Consider the following 22,215-nt stretch of genomic DNA (forward strand, 5'->3'; position numbering starts at 1 on the left):
TGATGGCCAAGCGTGACATTTAAACCCCTGCCCTCCGGTAGCTTTAGGGTGTTGGGGGGGGGGGGGGGGGGGCGCTCTATGGAGGAGATAGGAGGGGAGTGGGGGGGGCACAGAGAAAGGAAAGAAAAAAAAACTACCAAAAAAAGGGGGTACGGACCGAGGCTCGCCCTATAAACCCCCTGTGCCTCGATGAACCCCCCCCCCCCCCCCCCATCAGTGTGTCAGTGCGGCGGGGGCCTCCATTGTGAAGAAAAGGGCCCTTTGGTGGTAAACAATTCAGCTGTCCACTCTGATCACAACGGGGCACATCCCATTGCTTTGAGCATCTGCTTCGTCGTATAGGTGCCGGCCGCCGCCGACCATACAGCCCGGTGAGCGGCTAAACCCCTGAATGTGCAGGCCCACCGCCACCTGCTCCCCCCCCCCCCCCCCACACACACACACACACACACACACCACCCTCCCCTCCTTCTTTACTTATCATCCACATATTCGGATCAATACGGTTGACTCGGCCGCGCCGCCTCTCAAAAGACGGGTTGAATAGCCCCGCGTTGGCTGTTTGGAGGGAGCGCGTGCTTTTTAAATTGCGTACAGTGCGGAGGCCAACTGTACAGCTGACTCAGGCCTGCTCTCTCTCTCTCTCTCTCTCCCCCTCTTCTCTGGATGGGTGACACGCAGCTCGTTTCCGTGGCTACTCGTCGCCCCCTTGTGGTCGTTCAGGACGTCTCCTCCCTGCTTGTAAATTCATACACCTGCTTTTCTTTCATTTATTTTTTTACAGTACGAGGTTCTTTCCCTCTCCTTGTCGACACACTGTGGTGGAGTATACGTATAGACAGCCTCGGGTAAATAATAACAATAACAATAATAATAATAACAGTGTAAAAGTGGTCTTTTGAATAAAGGGTTATGGGTTTTCTTGCTGCACACTGACTTTTATTCAATGCGCATTTTAATTGCGTATTTTTACTCTCCTGTTGGTTTCACTCTTCTTTTTTTTTTAAAGTGTATTTGTATCTTTCTTTATGGTTTTCAAAACATCGTCTTTATTTAAACTACAATATGTTTGACAGAAACAGCGACCTGATCGAAAAGTTAAAAAAGAAGTCGTCGTCGTACGGTTTCACGGCGTTGTGCCGTTTGTGTATTGCGTCGTCGTGGAAACGCATCCGGTGTGATCTGGAGAAGTTACTACGGCCGCCAAATAAGATGAAATATCTAGTAATCTAGTATTAAAAAGGAACATACTGCTGCTCAACTACTTCGATACCTTTAACCTCGGCCAACATGCCGTTTTATGTAAATGTGCAACAGTGTAAGAATGTTTAATACAAACTGAATATTGTTTTAAGCGGATCCCATCTGAGTGACATGTCTCCTGGATTATTCTGCCTGGAAGGGTTAACAGTGACTGGGGAGGCGCTAATCAGCTCGGAAACATTTGCTGCCCTTCTGGCAAGGTCAGAGGGGTCGCGGTGCCTGGGCTGGACGCCCCCCCCCCCCCCCCCCCCCCCCCCCCTCTGTAAAGCCCGGCCCCCACCCTTGGGGCCCACAGGCCCTGCAGGCACAATCACTGCAGCGCCGCCGTCGGCCCACAGAAGCCGGCTTTAATCTGCGGATGGGTGGCTGTCTGTCCGTCAGGGTGCCTCGACCTCGACCGGCCCCGGACCAGAGCCATCTGATTGGCCAGCAGAGGGCCCCCCCCACCCCCACCCCCACCCTCCTGTTGTTTGTCCAGCTGATTGATCTGTCAACACTGACCGTTGGACGTGTGTGTCCCTGAATTTAATTTCAGAATTCATTTCTGGGCGACGTGTGCGTACAGAAATGATGTAGAGTCCCGGGGATCGAGGGTGGAGGCGAAATAAAACTGCAATTTAGATTCCATTACCCCCCCCCCCCCCCCCCCCCCGCCCACACACACACACTTTCTCAGACGTAGAACACACGGTCGACCCTTAAAACGTGTGGTTTTTTGCAGTTATTTAAAGTGGTAAAAGTGTATTTTTACATTTTCCGTGGCGTTGGACACACTTTGCCTTTCAGGCGCCATCCATCGGTTCACCTCCCGCGACCGAGATGTGGGTCATCTACCGAGACATGACGCATCCCTTATCAATAACCAGAGGACCCCCCCCACCCCCCCGTCATCGTCAAGATACTAATAAAAAAAAAATAAAAAAAAGGGTTGAAAAATGCCAGTGGAGGCCGGCGGTGAGGTTAGCTAACCCTGATTCATTTCACAGCTCATAAAGCACGCGTGTGTGTGTGTGTGTGTGTGCGTCCATTCTGCTATCAGAAATACCCATAAAAAGAACGCAGACAATGAAATGAGCGCGGTGGCTGAGACAATGCCCCCTCGTGAGGAAGTGAGGGCTGATTTGATGGAGCCCCCCCCCCCCCACACACACACACACAGGCGGGGGCTGCTTGGATATGCATCACAAAGGCTTCCTGCAGTATTGATCCGCAGTGGGTTAAGGCAGTCTATCAGCCAATGTCCCTCTCTGGGAAAAACAATAGGAGATTAAAAACACACAGCTTGTCCGGGCGGGAGGTTGCTGATGGAGGGGGGGCGGGGCGGGGCAGGGGTCTTATCTGGGCCCAAAGGTCACCGTGTACAGATATAATCCACTTTCACTTAACAGCTTCATTTAAGGCACCTCGCATGCAAATGAGTGGCGTTTCCTGAGTCTAGGAAGCTGAAACACGGTAGAAGACGACCAATTTTCAGGCTTTTCTATCGCCTCTTCTTCCCGTGGTCCATTTTCATGCTCGGTCTGAGGACAACCTCCCGATTTGTATTTATTTATTTTCTATAAAATAAAATGATCTTGTAGTTTTTAAATGTGTTGTCTTAATTGTGCTTGTATTGCGTAATTGTCGTTGAGGATCCCCTTTGGTACATCTCAAGGTTATTCCTTAAGAATAATTTCAATACATTACAGTCCATAGGGCCAGAATTATTATTATTATTTTTTTTAAACGCGTTCGATTCCTCCTCAAAATGTCTCATCAGAAATTAGTAATCCGTAAAATGACGAACTGAAAGACTAAGTAATTTTTTTCTTTATCGTTATATTTTGATAAAACAGAGGCTCAACAATGCATACTTTTATAATAACAAATTATATATAGAGAAAAACATCTAATTGTTAAAGGCGTTAAGAGTGAACTTTTTACGGTGGTTACTTCTTTTTAGTTTTTAAAAATAATGATTACTTATTATAATAATAATAATAATCTACACCATTGTGTGTGTGTACCTCTGTGTTCTTCTGCACAATAGTTTTTGTCTCTTTCTGAAAACACCTTTTTATGATCTATACTGACATCGACCTAGAAAAATACAAAACTAGACGCTTCTTCTACTTAAACTATAAAAATAAAATGTACAAAAACTACTCAATTAAGTAAATAATGTCTTATTTTCTTTGGTCCAACGCCACGTGTCTATTTCCAATAAGTTCTCAGATTACAGGTTAAAGGAGAAAGAAAGTAATCCTCTCCTTCCTCGCAGCTCCTGAAAGTACTTCCCGGATGTCACATCGGTTTAGTTTATTTATTAAAGTATGAAGTCATGGTGCCCAAAACAAAAACCGTTGAAATTCAACCGAAACAACCGCGTGAATATAAATCATTTGTTCGTTACTACGTTCGAGGGAACTGCAAACAAACTCGCATCGCAACCCCCAAAACATTGAAAAAGAAGTGGGGAGCGTGTAGTAAAAATAGACTTTTGTTTTTTTAAAACATGTAATGTGAATCAATACTTCAGCGGCGAGGTCAGAAGTGTTCTCGGGGCTCGCTGAATTTGCGGCGCTTCTCCGGCGCGGAGGTGGACGCCGTCTCCTGGCTGTCGGGGATTTCGAACTGAGAGACCTGAAAGCAGAAGAAGACACACACACACACACACACACACACACACACACGGTAAACAGTGTGTGTCCACAACATCCCACCAGAAAGAGAAGCGATGACTCATCTGTGAAGCCAACGCATGTAAAAGCACAGATCTGCCATCAGATTTATAGACATTAATCTCCATTTAACCAGATCACAGGAGGGCGGAGCTTCTCACACTTTTGTCCTTCAAAGCTGACAACGCCTTGGTGTTCACCATCAGTTGTGTCTCCTACACACACACACACACACACACACACACACACATTTAAAAAAACACAAGTAATTAATTGTATTAAATTGTAGGAAAAAGCCGGTTAGGAGGGTGACCTTTGAGTCTTAAAAGACAAACATTCTGATTGGTTCCCTTTACTTTCTAAGCCAATCACAGAGGATCTCAGGACTGACCGTGGTGGACCTGATGATCCGTCCGCTCCGGGTCCTCCTCAGGCCCTCTGCGATGGGGGACTTCTTCTCCTCGGTGTCCATCTGAGAGGGGACAGACTAGTAGGAGTACTCAAAGTGGAACTTTTCAAGCTCTTGATGGTTTCAGGCTCATAGGAATTGTTTTTCTTTTTTTTTTAATGCATAAACCTTGCCTTCTGCAGCAGAAGCTTAACATTAAAGCTACAAAGTCAAACGTACCTCTACGGCTTTCTCGCAGCTCTCGCTCTTCTTGTAACAGCTCATCTGGAGCTCTTGAAAAAAAAATTGTTTCATTCGTCTTGTCCAATAATATGAATGATGATTTCTGGCTAAAGAGGATCTCTGTATGTTCCAACGTAAATGATGTGACATCAACAAGATGGAGACCTCCCGGTTTATAGTGACGTTCATCATGAACCGGAATGAAGGACTTTTAAAATGCTGCTCCTCCTCCAGTGTGTGTTTGTTTGTTTGTGCGTACGTATAAATAAAAACACACAGTTGAGGTGAACCGGGCTGGAGGACTCACCAGAGCAGTCCAGGTCCAGGTCCTCGTTGTCGGGCCTCTCCGCGTCTTCAATCACATGGGCCTGAAGATCGAAACGTGTTACCTGGACGTGTCGACACGCTGCGACAAACACGCGCAAACGTTTTGCAACATTTAAGCGTTTCACAAATCGCACGGCGATGACGCACGTCGCACAGCTTCCTGTATTACTGCAAACACGCCGACGTTGATGTTCTTTTTCTTAGTGTTGCAAGTTTAACGTTACGACAAGACAACAACAGGACATGACCACTGCACTCGCTGTTGGTTAACGATGAAGAAAAGAGGGTGAGAGACGAAGCGGGTGCGTTACTTTGAGAATAAACTGAATACAAAATAACAAAAACAAATATATACATCTTATTTAAGAGATAAAAAACATGACATCTTCAATTCCCAAACCTACTGAGCACATAATTATTTGAAGAAGAATAAGACCTGCGACAGGACGCCTTCCTCCTCCATCTGCAGGACCCACTTCCCCGACGCCTGAACTCTCTCCTCCACCTGCAGACATTCGACAACGTGCACAGCTGTCAATCACAGACGGGGGGGGGGGTCCCCGCGTAATGCTGCCCCGTTAACGACGGCGGATTTAAAAAAAAAACTTTTATTTCACCTCCTCCAGCCTCCGTCTCTCTGTGGCCATGTCCAACTTCAACGTGTGGAAGGGAGTGACCACCTCGCCCATGGTGAGTTTCACCGGCTCCTTCTCGAACACCAGGGTGTCGCCGTCGGCCTCCTTGAAGCCGGGCGGCTGGTAGTCCTGAGGAGTGACTGGAAGACGGACGGACAATGAGACAGACGTTTAAAATACGTGGAAATAGCACAGGAGAACCGCTTGACCCTCAAGTCAGATTAGAGCCTCGGCTAAATAATGTGACACGGAGGCAAAAAAGCTTTAAGCTGCAGCTCGTGAAATGAGGGTTTTGTAACAAATAAATCTATATAAAACTTGTGCAAAGCCTGAAAACCTTTAAGCTCAATTCAACCCGTTGTGAGTTACCGTCGTCGTAGTAAGCCAGCTTCATGTTGAGGTAGACGTTGTCGGGCAGAGGACCGAGGTTCTGCATCAGAGTGTACAGCTTCCTCACCAGCAGGATGCTGGCCTTCTTCGTGTTGCCGCACGACATCGCCGACACCTGGTTGTCGTTCTTGCTGACGAAGAAAAGGAGGCGAGGGGAAAAATGAGAAAAGGCTCACCATCGTGCGTTCTCTCAGCTGCATTCTCTCTACTGACCACCAGGGGGAGAAAATGACTACTTCTCTCTTGATTTATTCCCTCAGTAAACATTGTAAACATGAGTTTATGATCTCAATCTCTCTAGTTTAAAGTCTTCTTCAATACAGCGTGATGGGTATGCTTTAGGGCGGGGCTACACAATGATTGACAGGTAACTCCTTCAGAGTCCAATGATGGTCCCTTTTCGTTTACCTATGACAAAGCAAAGATGGCAGCGGCCAAAACACCGAACTTGAGGCTTCAAAACGTCGGTCCACAAACCAACGGGCAACGTCGCCACGACGACGTCCACTTCTTCTTATTAACAGTCTATGTTTTCTAGTCTAAAAATGATATCTGATATCTTTTTCTCATTTTATGTAATAGTGCAGCACGTGTTTCATTCTATGTCTGAACCTGGAACTGAAACCTTCTCCTACTTTAAGGCACACGTGGATTCAAGGGGTTAATTCATGCGCTGATTAGACAGAAAATCAAGTGACTTCCTGGTTGGTGAGTGTCAGAGAGGATTCCAACTTGTATTTTTGCTTTTGGTTTATTTAATGTCTTATGAACATCTCATGAAGCCCACCTTTCAAAGTCCATCTGCGCTCCTTCTGCTGTGTAATGGATCTTAAACTGGTAATACTCAGTCACTTTCTGAAAGATAGCAGCGGTATATGAGAACATGCAATAATCCTATAAACGGCTTGTTATCCGATCAGATGTTTAGATGTTAAACATTAACAATGTTAAGAGGACAGCATGTACACTACCTCAGGGTGCTCTGGGTCCGTGTAAATCTAAAAAAAAAGGACCAAATGAAAAAGAAGCATCGTGACTAGTTCTGGATTTATGTCGTAATTTACGACGTAATGCAACATCAGCTAAAAAAATACAAAATAAAAATATGTACGCCCCGCAGTTCCTCGTATCTGCCCGCTTAAAAAGACCACATAAGAAGTCATCAGCTAAATACTCACAGACATAATGACAGTCCGCAGCTGGTGGGGAGAAATAAAACAAATAACAATGACTTGATGAGACACGGGATAAAAAACAAATTAATAAATAAGGACTTAAGAACAAAACAAATCTGATTCATGGAAACGGTTAAATGTGACTTACATACTTCTTCTGGATGGCCTCAAAGCATCCCTGCATCCTGGGGAAAAAAAAGTCAATAACACACACATTTGATTATCTTTGACACACAAACACACACAGTGAATATTGTCTTTCGCCAGCCGGTGTCAAAGTCGTCGTTATTCACCATTCAACAATCTGAATGGCACCGGGACAGCTGCGCTCCTCTTTGAGGATCATCACTTTCTGATCTGCGGGAAGAAAAGAATTTAATAAAACTTATTATGCAGACGTTTCCAATACCGGTAAACAGGCATGGGTTCACTCACTCACCGAACGACTGCCTCTCTCTCTCTCTCTCTCTCTTTCTCTGTGTGTGTGTGTGTGTGTTTTCTGACCTGCAACATATTTGCTGCCGTAGGCGTCCTCTGGGAAAAGGCCCCGCAGGTAGGTGATGCCAGACACCGCGATGGCCAGAAGCTTCTTCATGACGACCAGGGACTGCTGCTCGGTGAGAATCTGGTTGGGCAGCAGCTGAGTCTCCTGCACGAGAGAAACAAGTCAACGCAAACTCTAGAAAGAACCATCTGAACGAGTGACGGAACATTAACTCTCTGAAGATAAGCAAAATATTAAGGATATCGTTGTGGATCATTATATTACCAAAAACCGGTGGTGGGAGATTTTCTTTTTTAAATATTTGGCAACCAATGAAAAATTATTTTCAAAAGAAATTCCTGGTGTTCGAAGATAATTTACCTTCATCCACGAACCAAGTGGTCTCAACTGTAGCTTATATGAATGCACCATATAAGAGTTTCTACCTACTTCAAGCAATTAAAAATAATGTCATAAAGCAGCATTAAAAAGGTGCACGTGCCTCATTATTCTCATGCACCAGTACATGTAGTTACCAACGTTATTGCTGCGTAGGCCTCAAACTTAAGCTATAATTTGGGGGCATTTAAATGCATCACTACACACACAAAATCTTCATTATACATTTGGTATCTTTACAAACGATATTGATGAAAATACAATGATTTTTAGTATTGCTCTGTCCAAAATAAAATTACAATTCACCCTGTCTTTTTTACTTGTTTTTATTCATCATTAACCATTTAGACATCTGAATATAAAAAGATGTCTCCCTAAATTAGTATACAGGTTATCAAAAAGAGTTATTGTGTGGTAGGAGGCCCTAATGTACTAATATATAGTTATTTAAATTGGGCAGTAAACACGTGAAATAAATTACAATTCACTCTGACTTAAAACATTAAAATATGCTTCTTTTTTTTTACCTGTGATGTTCTGACTTGCTGAACACATGCGGCCATTGCAGAGGTGGAAGGACACACACTAAAAGCGGAAAACACGATTAATTATTTAGCTTTTAGCGAGTTTATAACCATTAATTTACTTTAAGCTACAGCTAGCAAGTGCACCGGTACTTAGCTAACAAGCTCGTTAATTATGACGTCGCATTTGCCTCCAACAGCGAGGACGGAACTGGTACGTTACTTACATGATACCGGATGAAAGATTATTCAGTGTCTGTACGCCTTTTTATGTTTTATAAAGTTTTGGAAGTAAGCTAACTGACGTTAGTTAACTAGCTAAGCTAGCTAGGGGTTCACCGGTGTAACGGTTCCCGCTGATTGTTTGATTGACAGGCAGCAACCGAGAGTTACAGCCATGGAGGTAGTCCAAAGTTTAATGGAAATATATATAATATGTAACAACATGGCTGCCGAACCTAAATTTAAACTCATTGCGGTTTATTTATTCATTTATTAATACAACGCGGAGTATATTACATTTTAAACCAGCATTTTATGTATATATTTTGTGTTGATGCAGTGCGTACCTTCCGCCCCGCCCCCAGTCGCCGCTTCGCAAACCCATTGGGCGACGGGCTGTCAATCACGGAGAACGTCCCCATTAATGACACGCCATTGGCTCCGTTCGTATTCGTACCCCCTCCCCTTGCCGCTCGCCTATTGGTTACTGTATATGTCGCTTAGAAGCAGGGAACACCCCTCCCTCGTCGGTGATGTCACATCTCGTTACGCCATTTTTTTTTGTTGGGGAGCAGTCGTGTCCAGAAAAAAGGAGGATTAGATCCAGCACAGGTAGCGCGTACATCCACCTCTTCCGAGTCGTCTGGCGAACGGGACCCTCTGCTCGTCCTTCACACTCGCACCATGTCGTCAGAAAACCTGGACTCGGACTCTCAAGTGGACTACGAGGACGAAAAACAGGTGGGTTGCTCTCCTGGCTGCTGTCACGAATGTTGTTGGCTAACCACCGCTAGCTAGAAGGGGCGAACACCAGCTAGCTAGCAGACAAGTGAAGTGTGCACGCTGCTGCACCAGAGAGAGAGAGAGGGGGGGGGGGGGGTAATGATAGTGATCAGTCGCTAGGTGTGTGGAACATTTTATATTTAAGTATATATCGTAGCTGTCCCACCTGACAAAGCCCCCCTTGCCAGTGTGTCACTGTGTTGTGTCCCTTGCCTTTGTGCCATTGGCTGGCGAGTCCACAGCAGCTCGGGGCCTCATTGGTGTGTCCTGCAGGGTGCCCAAAACATGTCACAGAGGGGGGGGGGGGGGGGGGGGGGGGGTTTAGCTTGACAAGTGCACGTGGCCAGAGATCACTAGAGATCCCTCTGACGGTGACAACACCTGCAGTGTGACAGTTCTTCCGCAGCTGATGGTCCAACACCTGGATGATCTGTTGACATCTGATCAGAACATCCAGCTCAGCTGTGAAGGCTTTTTTGTTGTTGTTGTACTGCTTCAGTCAGCTGACGTTTGATAATAAATATAAATATATACCATCATAATGATTTATAATAATAATAATAACAATTTAAAAAAACAGTACAAGAAATTACACTTTTATGTTAAGTCGTTTTGGACACAACAATACTAATTACTGTCCAACTTGAATAACCTCATCAATATCTTTTGTAAAGGTACCAATCTGTTTCTGCGGTTTTGCGTAGCAGCTCATGAATTCCTCCTCGTAGACCCAAAGTGAATCCCTGTCCCAGCAGGCTTTGCAGCCTGAGTGCCCCATCTTGTCTCCATAGTGGCAGTAGGTCTAGGCGTGCTGCTCGCTCAGCGTACACGCCTCTGTGCACGCAGCGCACAAACGGCCTTTGGAGTTTGTCCTTCGAGCACATTTCAACCGCCACACTTGGTTCTTCCTATGCGCACAAACAAGGTGTGCTCTGATGGCCCCAAATGCATGACCTCAATATTTACTTGAATGACTGGTGTCTGACCAGTTCGCCCAGTGTCAGGCTTCTATAACCCAATCCAGGTGTCGTAAGAGCTGGAAAAGCATTGTCAACGTATTGTTTCTTGACCTCAATTCCCACAAGTCTATAAAAAGAACAAATACTTTAAGACGATATTTACTGTCAACATGTTAGATATAGCAGGCAAAGTGTAACTCCCCTAATGTGGAATACTTTTATTTACAGTAACAGTTTGTTGAAGAAGACGCGTGCAGACTTGTTTTAGCTTTAACAGATGCATACATGAGGCTCTTTTGCACATTCCTTGTAAACATGACTATTAAAGAGTTTTGATGTGTGTTATGATGAGGCTGCAATAGAAGAACATTCATGTTGGGACTCGTGCTACCTCGAAGTAGCACACCTCATAGAACAGGGTTTTCACGAAGAGGGAGGAGGCCCTGTTTACTTTTGGTGTTTGTGTAGTTGCAGCATTTTTTGAATTGTTGGGTGCCCCTTAAACAGCTGTTCCAGTTGGACTTAAAAGAACACAAATGTCTGAAGATGGAGTCCAGTGTTGATGTGCGTTTGTTCTCCACAGGACGCCCAGGAGAAGAATGCAAACCCCGTGAAGGCAGAGGAGGCCAAGCTGAAGGCGAAGTACCCCGGCCTGGGCCAGAAGCCCGGCGGCTCAGACTTCCTGATGAAGAGACTACAGAAAGGGGTACGCCACCGTGGTTTATTTACTACCTGCTCGCTGCCACCTGAGAGCACTCCCTGGTAGCCTGAATTATTTATAAATATACATAAAAGGCAATTTGCAGCATATCAAATTGTTTTTGACCTAATAATTTTATACTTAAATGAACACTCAGACCTGACCGCTTGTCAGGAACAATATGTGTTACTTGAAAACCACCAACTTGAGTTAACTATGAGTTAATTGTCATATATATTATATATAGTTACATTCAATTAAATTAACTCTTGCTCTTTCTGCCCCGCCTACAGTGATGGGAAGTTTTAGGGCGACTGTAATTGTTAAGTTCATGTTGTTCTTCATAACAATAGAGAATGGCAGCAAAACCAGTAGCCCAACCCTTAATTTAAGACATTCATTCTCTCTCTCTTTCTCTCTCTCTCTCTCTCTCTCTCTCTCTCTCTCTCCCAGGGCTTACTTGCCCCGGGTAAAACTAAATAATAAAACGGGAGAGTTTTCTCCAGAGGTGATGATGCAATTAGCTTTCTAGCTTCCTCAATAAATACACACATAGATTAAACATGCAATAAGGGGGCGACTAAGAATTGACTTCAGGCGAGTAGATTTGGAGAGTAGTGGAATCTCAAGCTGCAATGTTATAGTCCAACAACAATCTCACAGGGCTAAGAGAGAATAATTGTAATAATTCCTCCGGTCCGTACTGTCTCTGTCTTTGTCTCTTTGTCTCTCTGTCTCCTTGTCTCTTTGTATTCTTGTCTCTCTGTCTCGTCTCTTTGTCTCCTTGTCTCTGTCTCTTTGTCTCTCTGTCTCTTTGTCTTCTTGTCTCCTTGTCTCGTCTCTTTGTCTCTTTCTCTCTGTCTCCTTGTCTCTCTGTCTCTTTGTCTTCTTGTCTCTCTGTCTCCTTGTCTCTCTGTCTCTTTGTCTTCTTGTCTCCTTGTCTTTGTCTCTCTGTCTCTGTCTCTTTGTCTTCTTGTCTCTCTGTCTCTTTGTCTTCTTGTCTCTCTTTGTCTTCTTGTCTCTCTGTCTCGTCTCTTTGTCTCTCTGTCTCCTTGTCTTTGTCTCTCTGTCTCTGTCTCTTTGTCTCTCTGTCTCTTTGTCTTCTTGTCTCCTTGTCTCGTCTCTTTGTCTCTTTCTCTCTGTCTCTTTGTCTCCTTGTCTCTCTGTCTCTTTGTCTTGTCTCCTTGTCTCTCTGTCTCCTTGTCTCTCTGTCTCTTTGTCTTCTTGTCTCCTTGTCTCTCTGTCTTTGTCTCTCTTTGTCTTCTTGTCTCTCTGTCTCATCTCTTTGTCTCTCTGTCTCCTTGTCTCTGTCTCTTTGTCTTCTTGTCTCGTCTCTTTGTCTTTTTGTCTCTCTGTCTCTTTGTCTCCTTGTCTCTCTGTCTCCTTGTCTCTCTGTCTCCTTGTCTCTTTGTCTCTCTGTCTCTTTGTCTCTTTGTCTTCTTGTCTCCTTGTCTCTCTGTCTCCTTGTCTTTTTGTCTCTCTGTCTCCTTGTCTCTTTGTCTTCTTGTCTCCTTGTCTCTCTGTCTCTTTGTCTCTTTGTCTTCTTGTCTCCTTGTCTCTCTGTCTCCTTGTCTTTTTGTCTCTCTGTCTCTTTGTCTCTTTGTCTTCTTGTCTCCTTGTCTCTCTGTCTCCTTGTCTTTTTGTCTCTCTGTCTCCTTGTCTCTTTGTCTTCTTGTCTCCTTGTCTCTCTGTCTCCTTGTCTCTTTGTCTTCTTGTCTCCTTGTCTCTCTGTCTCCTTGTCTCTTTGTCTTCTTGTCTCTCTGTCTCTTTGTCTTCTTGTCTCCTTGTCTCGTCTCTCTGTCTCTTTGTCTCTCTGTCTCTCTGTCTCCTTGTCTCTCTGTCTCCTTGTCTCTCTGTCTCCAGCGTGAGACTCACATCATGTCAGAGGAGACAGAGATCCAAAGTGTTTCCTACATGTGACTCCAGTAGATGCTGAGAACTCTGGTTGTCTCAAACTCAATAAAAAGTGTATCACAACATGTGACCAACAAGCAGAGCATCAACCTGTTTGTGGAGCAGCAGGTAACCGTGGCGATGTCACAGAGAGGCTGATCAGAAGAACAGGAGAATCAATAAAAGATAATCGCTTAGCTCGGTGTTCAACTAGAAAAATAATACAGCAACATTAAATCTTTTCTTAATGAATTGCTTCTTTTTTTAAATCTCAAAATAATAATAAAAAAAAGATCCAACTTCAGAAGGGTCCTCTATAGGACCGGTGTCGTTGAGAGCCGTCTGTGAGTGAACTCTGTGTTGTCTCGTTTCCTCGGCCTCTAAAGCCGCGTCTCTTCTCTCACGCAGCAAAAGTACTTCGACTCGGGCGACTACAACATGGCCAAGGCCAAGATGAAGAAGCTTCCCCCCGTGGCGGGGCCAGACAAGAACCTGGTGACCGGCGACCACATCCCCACGCCGCAGGACCTGCCCCAGCGGAAGTCCTCCTTGGTGACGAGCAAGCTAGCCGGCTAGCTTGCGTCCTCCTAGAAGCACCCTCACTTCCACCTGGGGACCTCCTCCCCCATCAGATCTCACCCGTGTCCCTCCCTATGTCCGCCCCCTCCCCTTACCTCCTCTTTTCATCCCCAGGCACCACTGGCTTTTACCATGTCGGGCAGAGTTGAATGAGTTGAAACTCCATTTTGCTTGTATGTGGGCGCGGTGGGAGGGTTGGAGGTGGCGGCCTCCTCTGCCCTCCCACCCCGCACAGCTCTGCCCCGTCTCGGACACGCTGCTCCGCCGCCGCCCTCAAGTCTTGGGTTTTTATTTTCCGGTGTTCCAAGATGCATCACACTAGGCGTGTCATCAGGCATGGGTCGGATGGGACGAGTTAATGCACTTTGTAGTCTGTATAGTATGCTTTTGTTCTCTTTTTTTTTTTAAATGTTGCATCTTAAATAACACCAAAATAATGTGTGTGTGTGTGTGTGTGTGAGGGCGTTGGGAACCTTGATCGTTGATCTTTATGTTCATAAAGAGCCACCCTGCTGGTGGCTCTAGTGGGAGATGTGAATGACTGCTGGCATACCAAACTTGTGAGGGACGAGCTTAAGAGCCCTTCGGTGTTCCCCGACATCATGTTGGGGGAGACGAACGGAGCCCCCCCCCCCCCCCCCCCCCCCCCCTCCCGAGGTCATCCGCTGCAGTTCGGGCCAAACAGGGATTTTGAAGCATCCTTTTATTCTTTCTCTCCGCTCGCGTGGCTTTAAATTCTCGACTCCCTCCGTTCTCTCTAAATATGCTGCATGATTGTAACAAAAAATAAATTTTACATGTTGGGGGGGGGGGGGGGGGTTGTTTTTTTAACGGTAATCCGCTTCGTGATGGGAGGAATCGAAACAAACGCACGGAGCCCTGAAGCGTCCTCGTTCACGCTTCCTCCCTTTCCCCTTTTTTTTTTTTTTTTTTTTTTTTTGCTGTCCCGACAATCCACGTACGCTCGCTCCTCGTTAGCGGCCCGGGGCGAGATGCCAGCTGAGTGTGTTATTATTTTTAATAATTTACATGTAATGTAATGGCTGGACACTTTGCCGTTGAGTCTCCAAGACGTGTGTGTGTGTGTGTGTGTGTGTGTTCACTATGAGCCTGAAAAGATTAGTGGGGGGCATCGAAGCCCCCGGCGTAGAGCAACTATATGCTTCTGTAAATACAAACGAGCACGTAATTCCTGACGAGCTTCAGACGTCTCACTTTTCTCTGCTTCTTCGAAGCACCGCTGAAGGTCAGCGGGTCGGAGTGAAACACGCCAAACACACCAACGGTCCCAGTGAATAGACGACAACAAGTGTCGTCTTCACTGGGACCTGTTTTTATTTGGTTCTTAATCAAGCTGCTTATTAAAGCAACAAAAAACCATCTTTTTTTTCTATTGGAGAGGGTTTTTCTCCCCGTTGTACCACTCTCAGAATACACTGTATATCACAGTATAAAGTACGCTAAAAGAATACAGCTGCTTCCCCCCCGCGCTTCAACAAACCGACACACACTGATCTTTGACCTCCAGGGGGGTGTCAGCGGGGTAACCACGGTGACTACAGGTGTTCTGCTCATCCCACCTTTTTTTTTTTTTTTTTTTTTATAAAATGTGGTTCAACCTCCTGAAGCTCTGAGAATCAGCCTCCTTGTATAATACTGCTTCAGGGAAACCTTCACAAACGCACTCTCAACCTCACTTCTTTTTCATTGAGGCTTCAAAACGTGTCAAATAGAGAACGGACCTGTACGTATGTGCTCGTGATGGCGTTGTATGAATGCACTGCTTCTTTTTTTTTCTTCTCTGTACCAGCCATTTGTAAATAGACTTCGACAGGAAGGGATTATTTCCGTGTGTCGTCCCACCTGCTCTTCACTCTCTCATCTCTCCTTCCCGACTTCTGCCCTGTATCGCAGGAGGCCACGTGAATCTGTATCATATGAAAATACGTGTAAATGCTGCTTATTCAAAGACGAATCTAAGCGATGACACCCTGTAAAGAACACCTGACCTCCGATGTAACTACTCACATTTATTTTATTTTTATTTTTTTAAAAGGTGCATTGTCGTGTTTTATTTTATTTTTTTCAATTGGCAAAAAAAAAAACATCACCGTCTGGCATCATGTTGTGTTTCAGTTTCACGCTTTTTAAAAAGTAACGATTGCTTGAAGAAGGAGAAGAAGAAGGAAAGGGGGACGGACAGGAGTTCTTGAATGCTACTTGATGTTTGGCTTTTGCACAGAGCGGTTCCACGTATGTACACATGTGCCAGAATGTATCAAGAAACGACAGGCTTGTGTCCTCTGAAGTACTCGTGTGCTGCTTTTTAAAAACTGATCTTGTTGTTGTTTACTTTTTCTTGTGTTCTCTTACCGCATAATTAAGTATATTTCATACCTGGCCCAAGGCAACTGCAGGGAAATCAGAGGCACCCCTTGCTTCCAAGAAAGTGATAAAAAAATAAAATAAAAGACGTGATAAAAGAGGATGACTGGAGAACACAGGAATGATTTTAAGACTTCAGAGAGTACCGGTGTACTTGGAATGTTTCAGTTGCGTTGGGAAGTAGGTGAGAGGATTTTTGTCAGTATTTGAAATAAACTTTTACATTAATACGATCTCCTTGTTGTTTTTCCGTTGGATGTTAGATCTTCTTTTTTTTAGGACACACATAAAGGAGAACTACCTCCCTCTGACCACCAGGGGGAAGCACAATCATGTATTTCTAGCACGTGACCCTCAACTGTGAAGCGAAATATGAGGGTTTTGGCTTTTTCCATCATTCCTAACAACGTGGAAAGTTTTAGTAGAAGCAAAGGTTAAAATATCTCAGACGGGGACGCCGAGAAGTCTGCCGCCTTAAGCTTAAGGAAATGTGTCAATACGCCCTTCTGTGAAATATAAAGGTTATGTTTGATATGCAGTGTATGTATATATTTTTATACATTTTTAATTAATAATTAATTTTATTTTGATTTTGATTTACTGTAGTAAATAAATGACACATCAGTGCAGCCTACACTCAGTGTCAGAGTTAGCTGTCATTTATGAAACATAAACATATTACATTTTTATTTATGCCACCAGAACTGCTGCATAACATATAACTTCTTCTAAAATACAATGCCATGGTATAAACGTTTTTTTTTAACATTATATAATATTAAAGCCTCTATTGTTGTAATTATCTTTTAATAATAATGTTCATGTTGTAATTATGACCTTATTTGGGTAGCGTTTCCGGTACCGCCGCCTCCGATCCGTGGGAACGAAAAAACAATAACCCACAATTAAATATATTTAATTTCGGCTTTAAAGAATCATTCAGGGCTCAGATTCACTCTTTATTTAAAAAAAATAAAATTTAAATGACGGAGAAAAAAAAGAAAAAGAAAAAAGACGGCGGTTTGGAAAAAGCGGTTGGGTTTTAAAAAAAAAAATAATAATTCGATGACGCAAGGATGACGCGGCGACGTGATGACGCGAGCGACGTGATGACGCACTCTCCGATATCTATGAGAAGGCGACTCTGCTCAGGCTCACTTCCGGCATGGAGACTCAGTGAACGCACTGATAAAAGGCTAGCGTAATTTTTTTTTTCCGGTACTCATGCTAGCAAGCGCTTCTTTAAGCCACCCCCGTTTTAATCTTTTTTTTTTTTTTTTTTTTTTTTAAAGAAACACAGTGTGAAGCGTTAACTTTTTTTCCAAATGAATATAATAAGCACGAAACGAGCCGCGTTCAAGATGACTGGAGTCATGGGCTGTATTATCCTTCCTCAAAATGGAGTCGTGGAGCGACCCGTGCACTACGGCTCGGGAGAGTCCTCCCCGCTGGTCGCCATGGGCTCCGCTAAGGACTCCCACAACGGCAACGCGGCGTCCAACGACGCCCCGAAGAGGCCCAAGATCCTCGGCTACGCGTCGAAAATGATCCAGGGCGCGGACGACCACGACGGCGGCTCGCTGCCGTGCACCCCGGAGCCGGACAGCGAGATCGACGTGTCGGACTCCCAGGCGGGCGCCGAGGTGCTGGAGAACGACACGAGGCAGCTCATGGGCCGCTTCCTGGGAGACTTTACCGGACTTTCGAAATCCCAGTGGCACGAAAGCAGAGAGCTGAGCACGATGAAGAGGGTCGTGAAAGACGTTTTGGAGAAGCATAGATACGCGTACAATGGTAGGTAGTGAGGTGTGTGTGTGTGTGTGTGTGTCGGGGGGACATTAAGTCACTGATGGCTGCTCATAGCCTTCACCTTGTGGTTAACCCCTTTTTTAATTATGGGGATTTCTATTTTATTTCACTCTACGTTTACAGTTTCAATCAATTCAGAAGTTAAAAACAAATTACACTGTATGTAAATTGACTTAATGTGACTTTTTAAATGTACCAAGACAGAGACCCTTCACACCTTTTTTTAATGAGTCTTTCCCCCTGTTTTTTGTCTTTCAGGCATGATCAACAAATTGTCATTGGACGACAGAAGTGACGATGCCAGTTTCGTCAGAGAGGTAGCCAAGAGCCTCTTCGCGGACGGGACCACGAACTGGGGCCGGATTGTCAGCCTGGTGGCCTTCGGGGCCGTGGTGTGTCAGTACCTGAAGGAGAAGAACCGGGGGAACTGTGTGGAGCTGGTGGGACAGGAGATCTCCACGTACCTGCTGTCTGACCAGAGGGACTGGCTGGTCAAGAACAATGCATGGGTGAGTTATGACTAATGGCTGAATGACAGGATGTAAGGAGTGGGAGGAATTACTGGTTGGGTTAGGTTATTTTTTCATTGTGCAACACAATATATATATTTACGTACTGTACTCTTTTTGTTTCCAGGAGGGCTTTGTGGAGTTCTTTCGGGTAGTGGACCCAGAGTCCACAGTGAGGAACACACTCATGGCCGTCGCTGGATTTGCCAGCATCGGGGCGACACTGGCCCTGTTGATCAGGTGAATTCTGTTTTGGACACTCAAGAGACTTATTTTCACGTGGTGGACGAGTCCCTTGAACGACCTTTGCTCCACATTGAAATTGGACTTTGATGGACATAAACCCGCCGATGAGCCGGTTCCTTTCATCCTTTCTCGGGCTCCCTGCCACCACCCCCCACCCCACCCCCCGACCCCCCCACCAGCTGCAAATAAGTACACCATCTTTGCTGTTGACAGAAAAATGGACGGACTTTTGCCCACTGCGGTCGACGTGCAAACAATTAGGGTTTATTTAATGACAGAAATTTATTTTTCTAATAAATGTTTAAAAAAAGAAAGAAGAAATTGTGTTTATATATGCAAATTAAAAAACGGTAAGGGCCAGTCAGGTGACCTGATTTTTGCTTAATTTTCACCTCCATTATGTTTACCAGTTCATGATAATATCATAGTTCCATGGCTGTGATGGTGTGTTTTTCTAAGTAAGGCCAAAGCGGGAAGGGAAAGCTGCTTCCCCCCCCCCCATATAATGCGAAATGAAACCCATTTCCATAAGAGTCCATTCATAACCTCAACCTGAGGGAAGGAGTGTTGTGTGGGGGGGTGATTTGCATTCTAGGTGCAGCGCTACTTCCTTGTTATGAAAATGTTGGATCTGCACTAGGAAACGCGGCCGCATGAGGACTTTTAAAAAAAAAAAAAAATGTTTGGGGCTGAACGACAGCCTGGAAAGTTTGAGTCTGTTGGGAGGAAAATGATCACGGACTGAGTGTTGGGGAAGACCCGGATTGTGCTGGTCGAGTGCACCACAGCTGACCGTAGTTTGTTGAAGAGAAGGGGGGGGGGGGGTATTGTTCCTCCAGACAATGATAAATGGCACAGATCTGGTTGTAAGCTTACAAAAGCTGTATAGATTGACACAATAAAAAAAAAAAAACACGTTACTATTTACACGGCTTGACCTTTTTGATGTCTCACTGCGAAGGGGATATTTTTTTTGCAGAAGACAGGATACGGCTCCGCTCGCTGTGTCTTTAAAAAAAAAAATAAAAAAACATGTCTTTGTGTCGTGCAGAAACGAAGCGCTCGCTCTAAACTCTCTAGAAGTTGGACGCCTCCTCTGCACACATAGCGCCCCTTGATGTTTATTCACACCGCAGCCTCGAGTCGTTTCCTAGAAATTTGATGATGCTGTGGCAGCCTGAGCGCTCGGCTGCATCCTGTGTGTGTGTGTGTGTGTGTGTGTGTGTGTGTGTGTGTGTGTGTGTGTGTGTGTGTGTGTGTGTGTGTGTGTGTTGTGTGTGTGTGTGTGTGTGTGTGTGTGTGTGTGTGTGTGTGTGTGTGTGTGTGTGTGTGTGTGTGTGTGTGTGTGTGTGTGTGTGTGTGTGTGTGTGTGTGTGTGTGTGTGTGTGTGTGTGTGTGTGTGTGTGTGTGTGTGTGTGTGTGTGTGTGTGTGTGTGTGTGTGTGTGTGTGTGTGTGTGTGTGTGTGTTGAATGCAACAACTAGAGTGAAAAACAGTTCACAACATCCGGAGAATTGCACACCGCCGTCTTACTTCCTGGGTTGAGACATTTTAATTCTACCTAGAAACTTAAGACTTATTCAGATATGCATTTGGTGAAGATGTATCTCTGTACCTATTTAAACAAATACGATTGTAATGAATTGGGTTGTGGGATGCTCTTGTGCCTATTCCGGGCGTTGTTTTGCTCAGATGTGGCTCTGGACTCCTCACGTGTAACATTTTAATATAGGAATAAAATAATCTTTTTGCACTCTTCATCTAAATGTCATCCTAAAGTCTTCAGCACTGACTCAAACCTGGATCGGGGGGGGGGGCTCCTTGGTGATGAAGTGGGGCTGCACCCTTGTTTGTTCAGATCCTCCTCCCGTCGTCTCGGGTTACAGGACAAACACGGCGCTCGGCGAGGTCTTATGTGGAAATGGAGTGGCGCCTCTCCATGGCGACGATCCACAGCAGACCTCCCCGTGTCCTCGCCACCGTGGTTACCCCCCCCCCCACACACACACACACACACACACACACACCTCCGGCACGGTTCATTGTGAAGAACGGGCCGCTCCGCAGTTGGGGGAATTGAGGCTGAGGCAATAGCGTAGAGCAGTTTGCACCATACCCAAGTGGATTGTGGGGGCGGGGAGGGGGGGGCAGCAGTGTCTTGGGGCTGAATATGCAAAGCGTAGTAAGTCTTTGAACACCCCTGATGTCGGTATCGTATTGGAGCCATACAGTGTGCATACATTATTTCCACCTCGTATTTTAAAGCCTTAATGGTGCTAATGTATCCAACGGGATGAAGAGCATACCATTTATTTATATATATATATTCACTCAAACCACTTGAAACCTTCATTTTTTTGGCCTCCAATAATGAATGTCTGTAATACAGAAAATGAAACTAGTGTTTTGTCTGTTGTTACCAGGAGCTTGTGAGGTGTTCTCTGATTAGTCATCTTTCACAGCAGCAAAAACACAACAACTTTGAAGTTGTGTGCAACTTTGCTCCTTCGAGACTCGGCTGTTTGTTGTTTATTTCCAAGCTGCAGCTCTGAACTGGAACGCTGGTCCAAAGGTGAACACATTCCTGTCATGGGTGGCTTTCAAGGAGTGGCGCTGCAACTATTGTTTACACACATACTTAACATTTGAGTATTAATTATAATCATATCTCGGCTGCCCAGCCCAGAGGATTACAAGCCTCTGGGTTTCCAACTAGGAAGTGTCTTATTGACGCACTTGTGGGGAAACTTTTAAACAAATAGCTCCGGAGCTCGATTAAAAAAAAAAAACCTAATTTCGCAAGTCGTCGTTTCTCAACGTTTTCTTCCTTTCCACGTGAACCAGCCCGCTGCAGTTTGTAATTTGAGCTTTTGAGGAACAGCCTTTTTTTTTTCTTCAGTTGGTCGGAGGCCTCTCCACTTCCCCGTAGCAACAGCCCGCCCCCTTGGTTTTAAAAAAAGCAACCTGTTTCTGGGAAGTCAGCTGACGCACAAGTTTATCTTTAACACGAGTACTCGGCTCACAGTTACTCGTTAGAAGCTGCGAATACTCCGAAACGCTGGCCCTGAGATGCAGAGATAGTGGAGCTGTGTGAAAAGAAAACTAGAAACCTGAGAGGGCTTCTAGCCCTTTATCAAAGAATAATGAAGTAAAAACAGACCCATAGTCCTGCGACATGAAGGGAAAGGTGTCGTTATGCAGTGTGTGTATATTGCACAAATCCCATGACATGAACGGTTAATTTCAGTGTTGGAAAATGCACGGTCGCTTCATATTGTTACTTTACTGTACTTTGTAATCAACTTCAGTGGGTTTTTGCATTAAAAACACACTTCAAATCATTAAATAATACATATATTTGTATTTAAAGGCAGGGTTGGTTAAGTTCTTGCAAAAAAAACACTAGTTTTTACTGACTAGAGCTTGAACGCATCACCAAACTTTATTCTCATTCATAATTTTAAAAAAATGCACCGTTGGTTCCATCATTTAGCCAAACGGCGCTAATGTTAGCTATCAGATTGGTTCACACAGTAGCATTATGGGATGTATTTAATGCATGGTCTCCTGGTCACAGTGTAGCATTATGGGATGTATTTAATGCATGGTCTCCTGGTCACAGTGTAGCATTATGGGATGTATT

General features: G+C 44.9%; 3 protein-coding genes across 4 annotated transcripts; 2 read left to right on the forward strand and 1 right to left on the reverse strand.

Moving 5' to 3' along the window:
* Window positions 1-3,546: 3,546 nt before the first annotated feature.
* On the reverse strand, window positions 3,547-9,046 carry hormad1 (HORMA domain containing 1). 2 transcript variants are annotated; one of them, XM_034554492.1, is made up of 16 exons: window positions 8,716-9,046; window positions 8,492-8,549; window positions 7,586-7,730; window positions 7,375-7,438; window positions 7,230-7,266; window positions 7,085-7,105; window positions 6,878-6,904; window positions 6,694-6,761; window positions 5,886-6,037; window positions 5,499-5,656; window positions 5,318-5,386; window positions 4,862-4,922; window positions 4,552-4,604; window positions 4,315-4,395; window positions 4,085-4,138; window positions 3,547-3,885 (listed from the first exon to the last, which is right to left on the reverse strand). In XM_034554492.1, the coding sequence occupies exons 2-16, from the start codon at window positions 8,525-8,527 to the stop codon at window positions 3,790-3,792; spliced, it is 1,122 nt and encodes a 373-aa protein (XP_034410383.1). In that variant the 5' UTR covers window positions 8,528-8,549; window positions 8,716-9,046; the 3' UTR covers window positions 3,547-3,789. The 2 variants fall into 2 exon arrangements, with proteins under 2 accessions (XP_034410383.1, XP_034410384.1); XM_034554493.1 differs by lacking the exons at window positions 8,492-8,549; window positions 8,716-9,046 and having other exon boundaries at window positions 7,375-7,433; window positions 7,586-7,609.
* Window positions 9,047-9,232: 186 nt separating this feature from the next.
* Window positions 9,233-14,246, forward strand: ensab (endosulfine alpha b). Its single transcript, XM_034554504.1, has 3 exons — window positions 9,233-9,451; window positions 11,036-11,158; window positions 13,454-14,246. The coding sequence occupies exons 1-3, from the start codon at window positions 9,395-9,397 to the stop codon at window positions 13,619-13,621; spliced, it is 348 nt and encodes a 115-aa protein (XP_034410395.1). The 5' UTR covers window positions 9,233-9,394; the 3' UTR covers window positions 13,622-14,246.
* A 2,885-nt stretch (window positions 14,247-17,131) lies between these two features.
* Window positions 17,132-19,500, forward strand: mcl1b (MCL1 apoptosis regulator, BCL2 family member b). Its single transcript, XM_034554497.1, has 3 exons — window positions 17,132-17,803; window positions 18,077-18,327; window positions 18,455-19,500. Exons 1-3 carry the CDS (start codon window positions 17,335-17,337, stop codon window positions 18,569-18,571), a joined length of 837 nt encoding a protein of 278 aa, XP_034410388.1. The 5' UTR covers window positions 17,132-17,334; the 3' UTR covers window positions 18,572-19,500.
* The last annotated feature ends 2,715 nt before the right edge of the window (window positions 19,501-22,215 follow it).

Source organism: Cyclopterus lumpus, chromosome 16 (genome assembly GCF_009769545.1).
Source record: "Cyclopterus lumpus isolate fCycLum1 chromosome 16, fCycLum1.pri, whole genome shotgun sequence".
Lineage (NCBI taxonomy): Eukaryota > Metazoa > Chordata > Actinopteri > Perciformes > Cyclopteridae > Cyclopterus > Cyclopterus lumpus.

Bases quoted from the DNA above. Each gene is read 5' to 3' on its own strand.
- ensab (XM_034554504.1), top strand. From the start codon at position 9,395: ATGTCGTCAGAAAACCTGGACTCGGACTCTCAAGTGGACTACGAGGAC. The intron at 9,452-11,035 runs GTGGGTTGCTCT...TGTTCTCCACAG, and splicing joins ACTACGAGGACGAAAAACAG to GACGCCCAGGAGAAGAATGC. The intron at 11,159-13,453 runs GTACGCCACCGT...TCTCTCACGCAG, and splicing joins TGAAGAGACTACAGAAAGGG to CAAAAGTACTTCGACTCGGG.
- hormad1 (XM_034554492.1), bottom strand. From the start codon at position 8,527: ATGGCCGCATGTGTTCAGCAAGTCAGAACATCACAG. The intron at 5,657-5,885 runs GTAACTCACAAC...TCCGTCTTCCAG, and splicing joins GCTGGCTTACTACGACGACG to TCACTCCTCAGGACTACCAG. The intron at 4,396-4,551 runs GTACGTTTGACT...GTCCCCTCTCAG, and splicing joins GCTGCGAGAAAGCCGTAGAG to ATGGACACCGAGGAGAAGAA.
- mcl1b (XM_034554497.1), top strand. From the start codon at position 17,335: ATGAATATAATAAGCACGAAACGAGCCGCGTTCAAGATGACTGGAGTC. The intron at 17,804-18,076 runs GTAGGTAGTGAG...TTTGTCTTTCAG, and splicing joins GCATAGATACGCGTACAATG to GCATGATCAACAAATTGTCA. The intron at 18,328-18,454 runs GTGAGTTATGAC...TTTTGTTTCCAG, and splicing joins TGGTCAAGAACAATGCATGG to GAGGGCTTTGTGGAGTTCTT.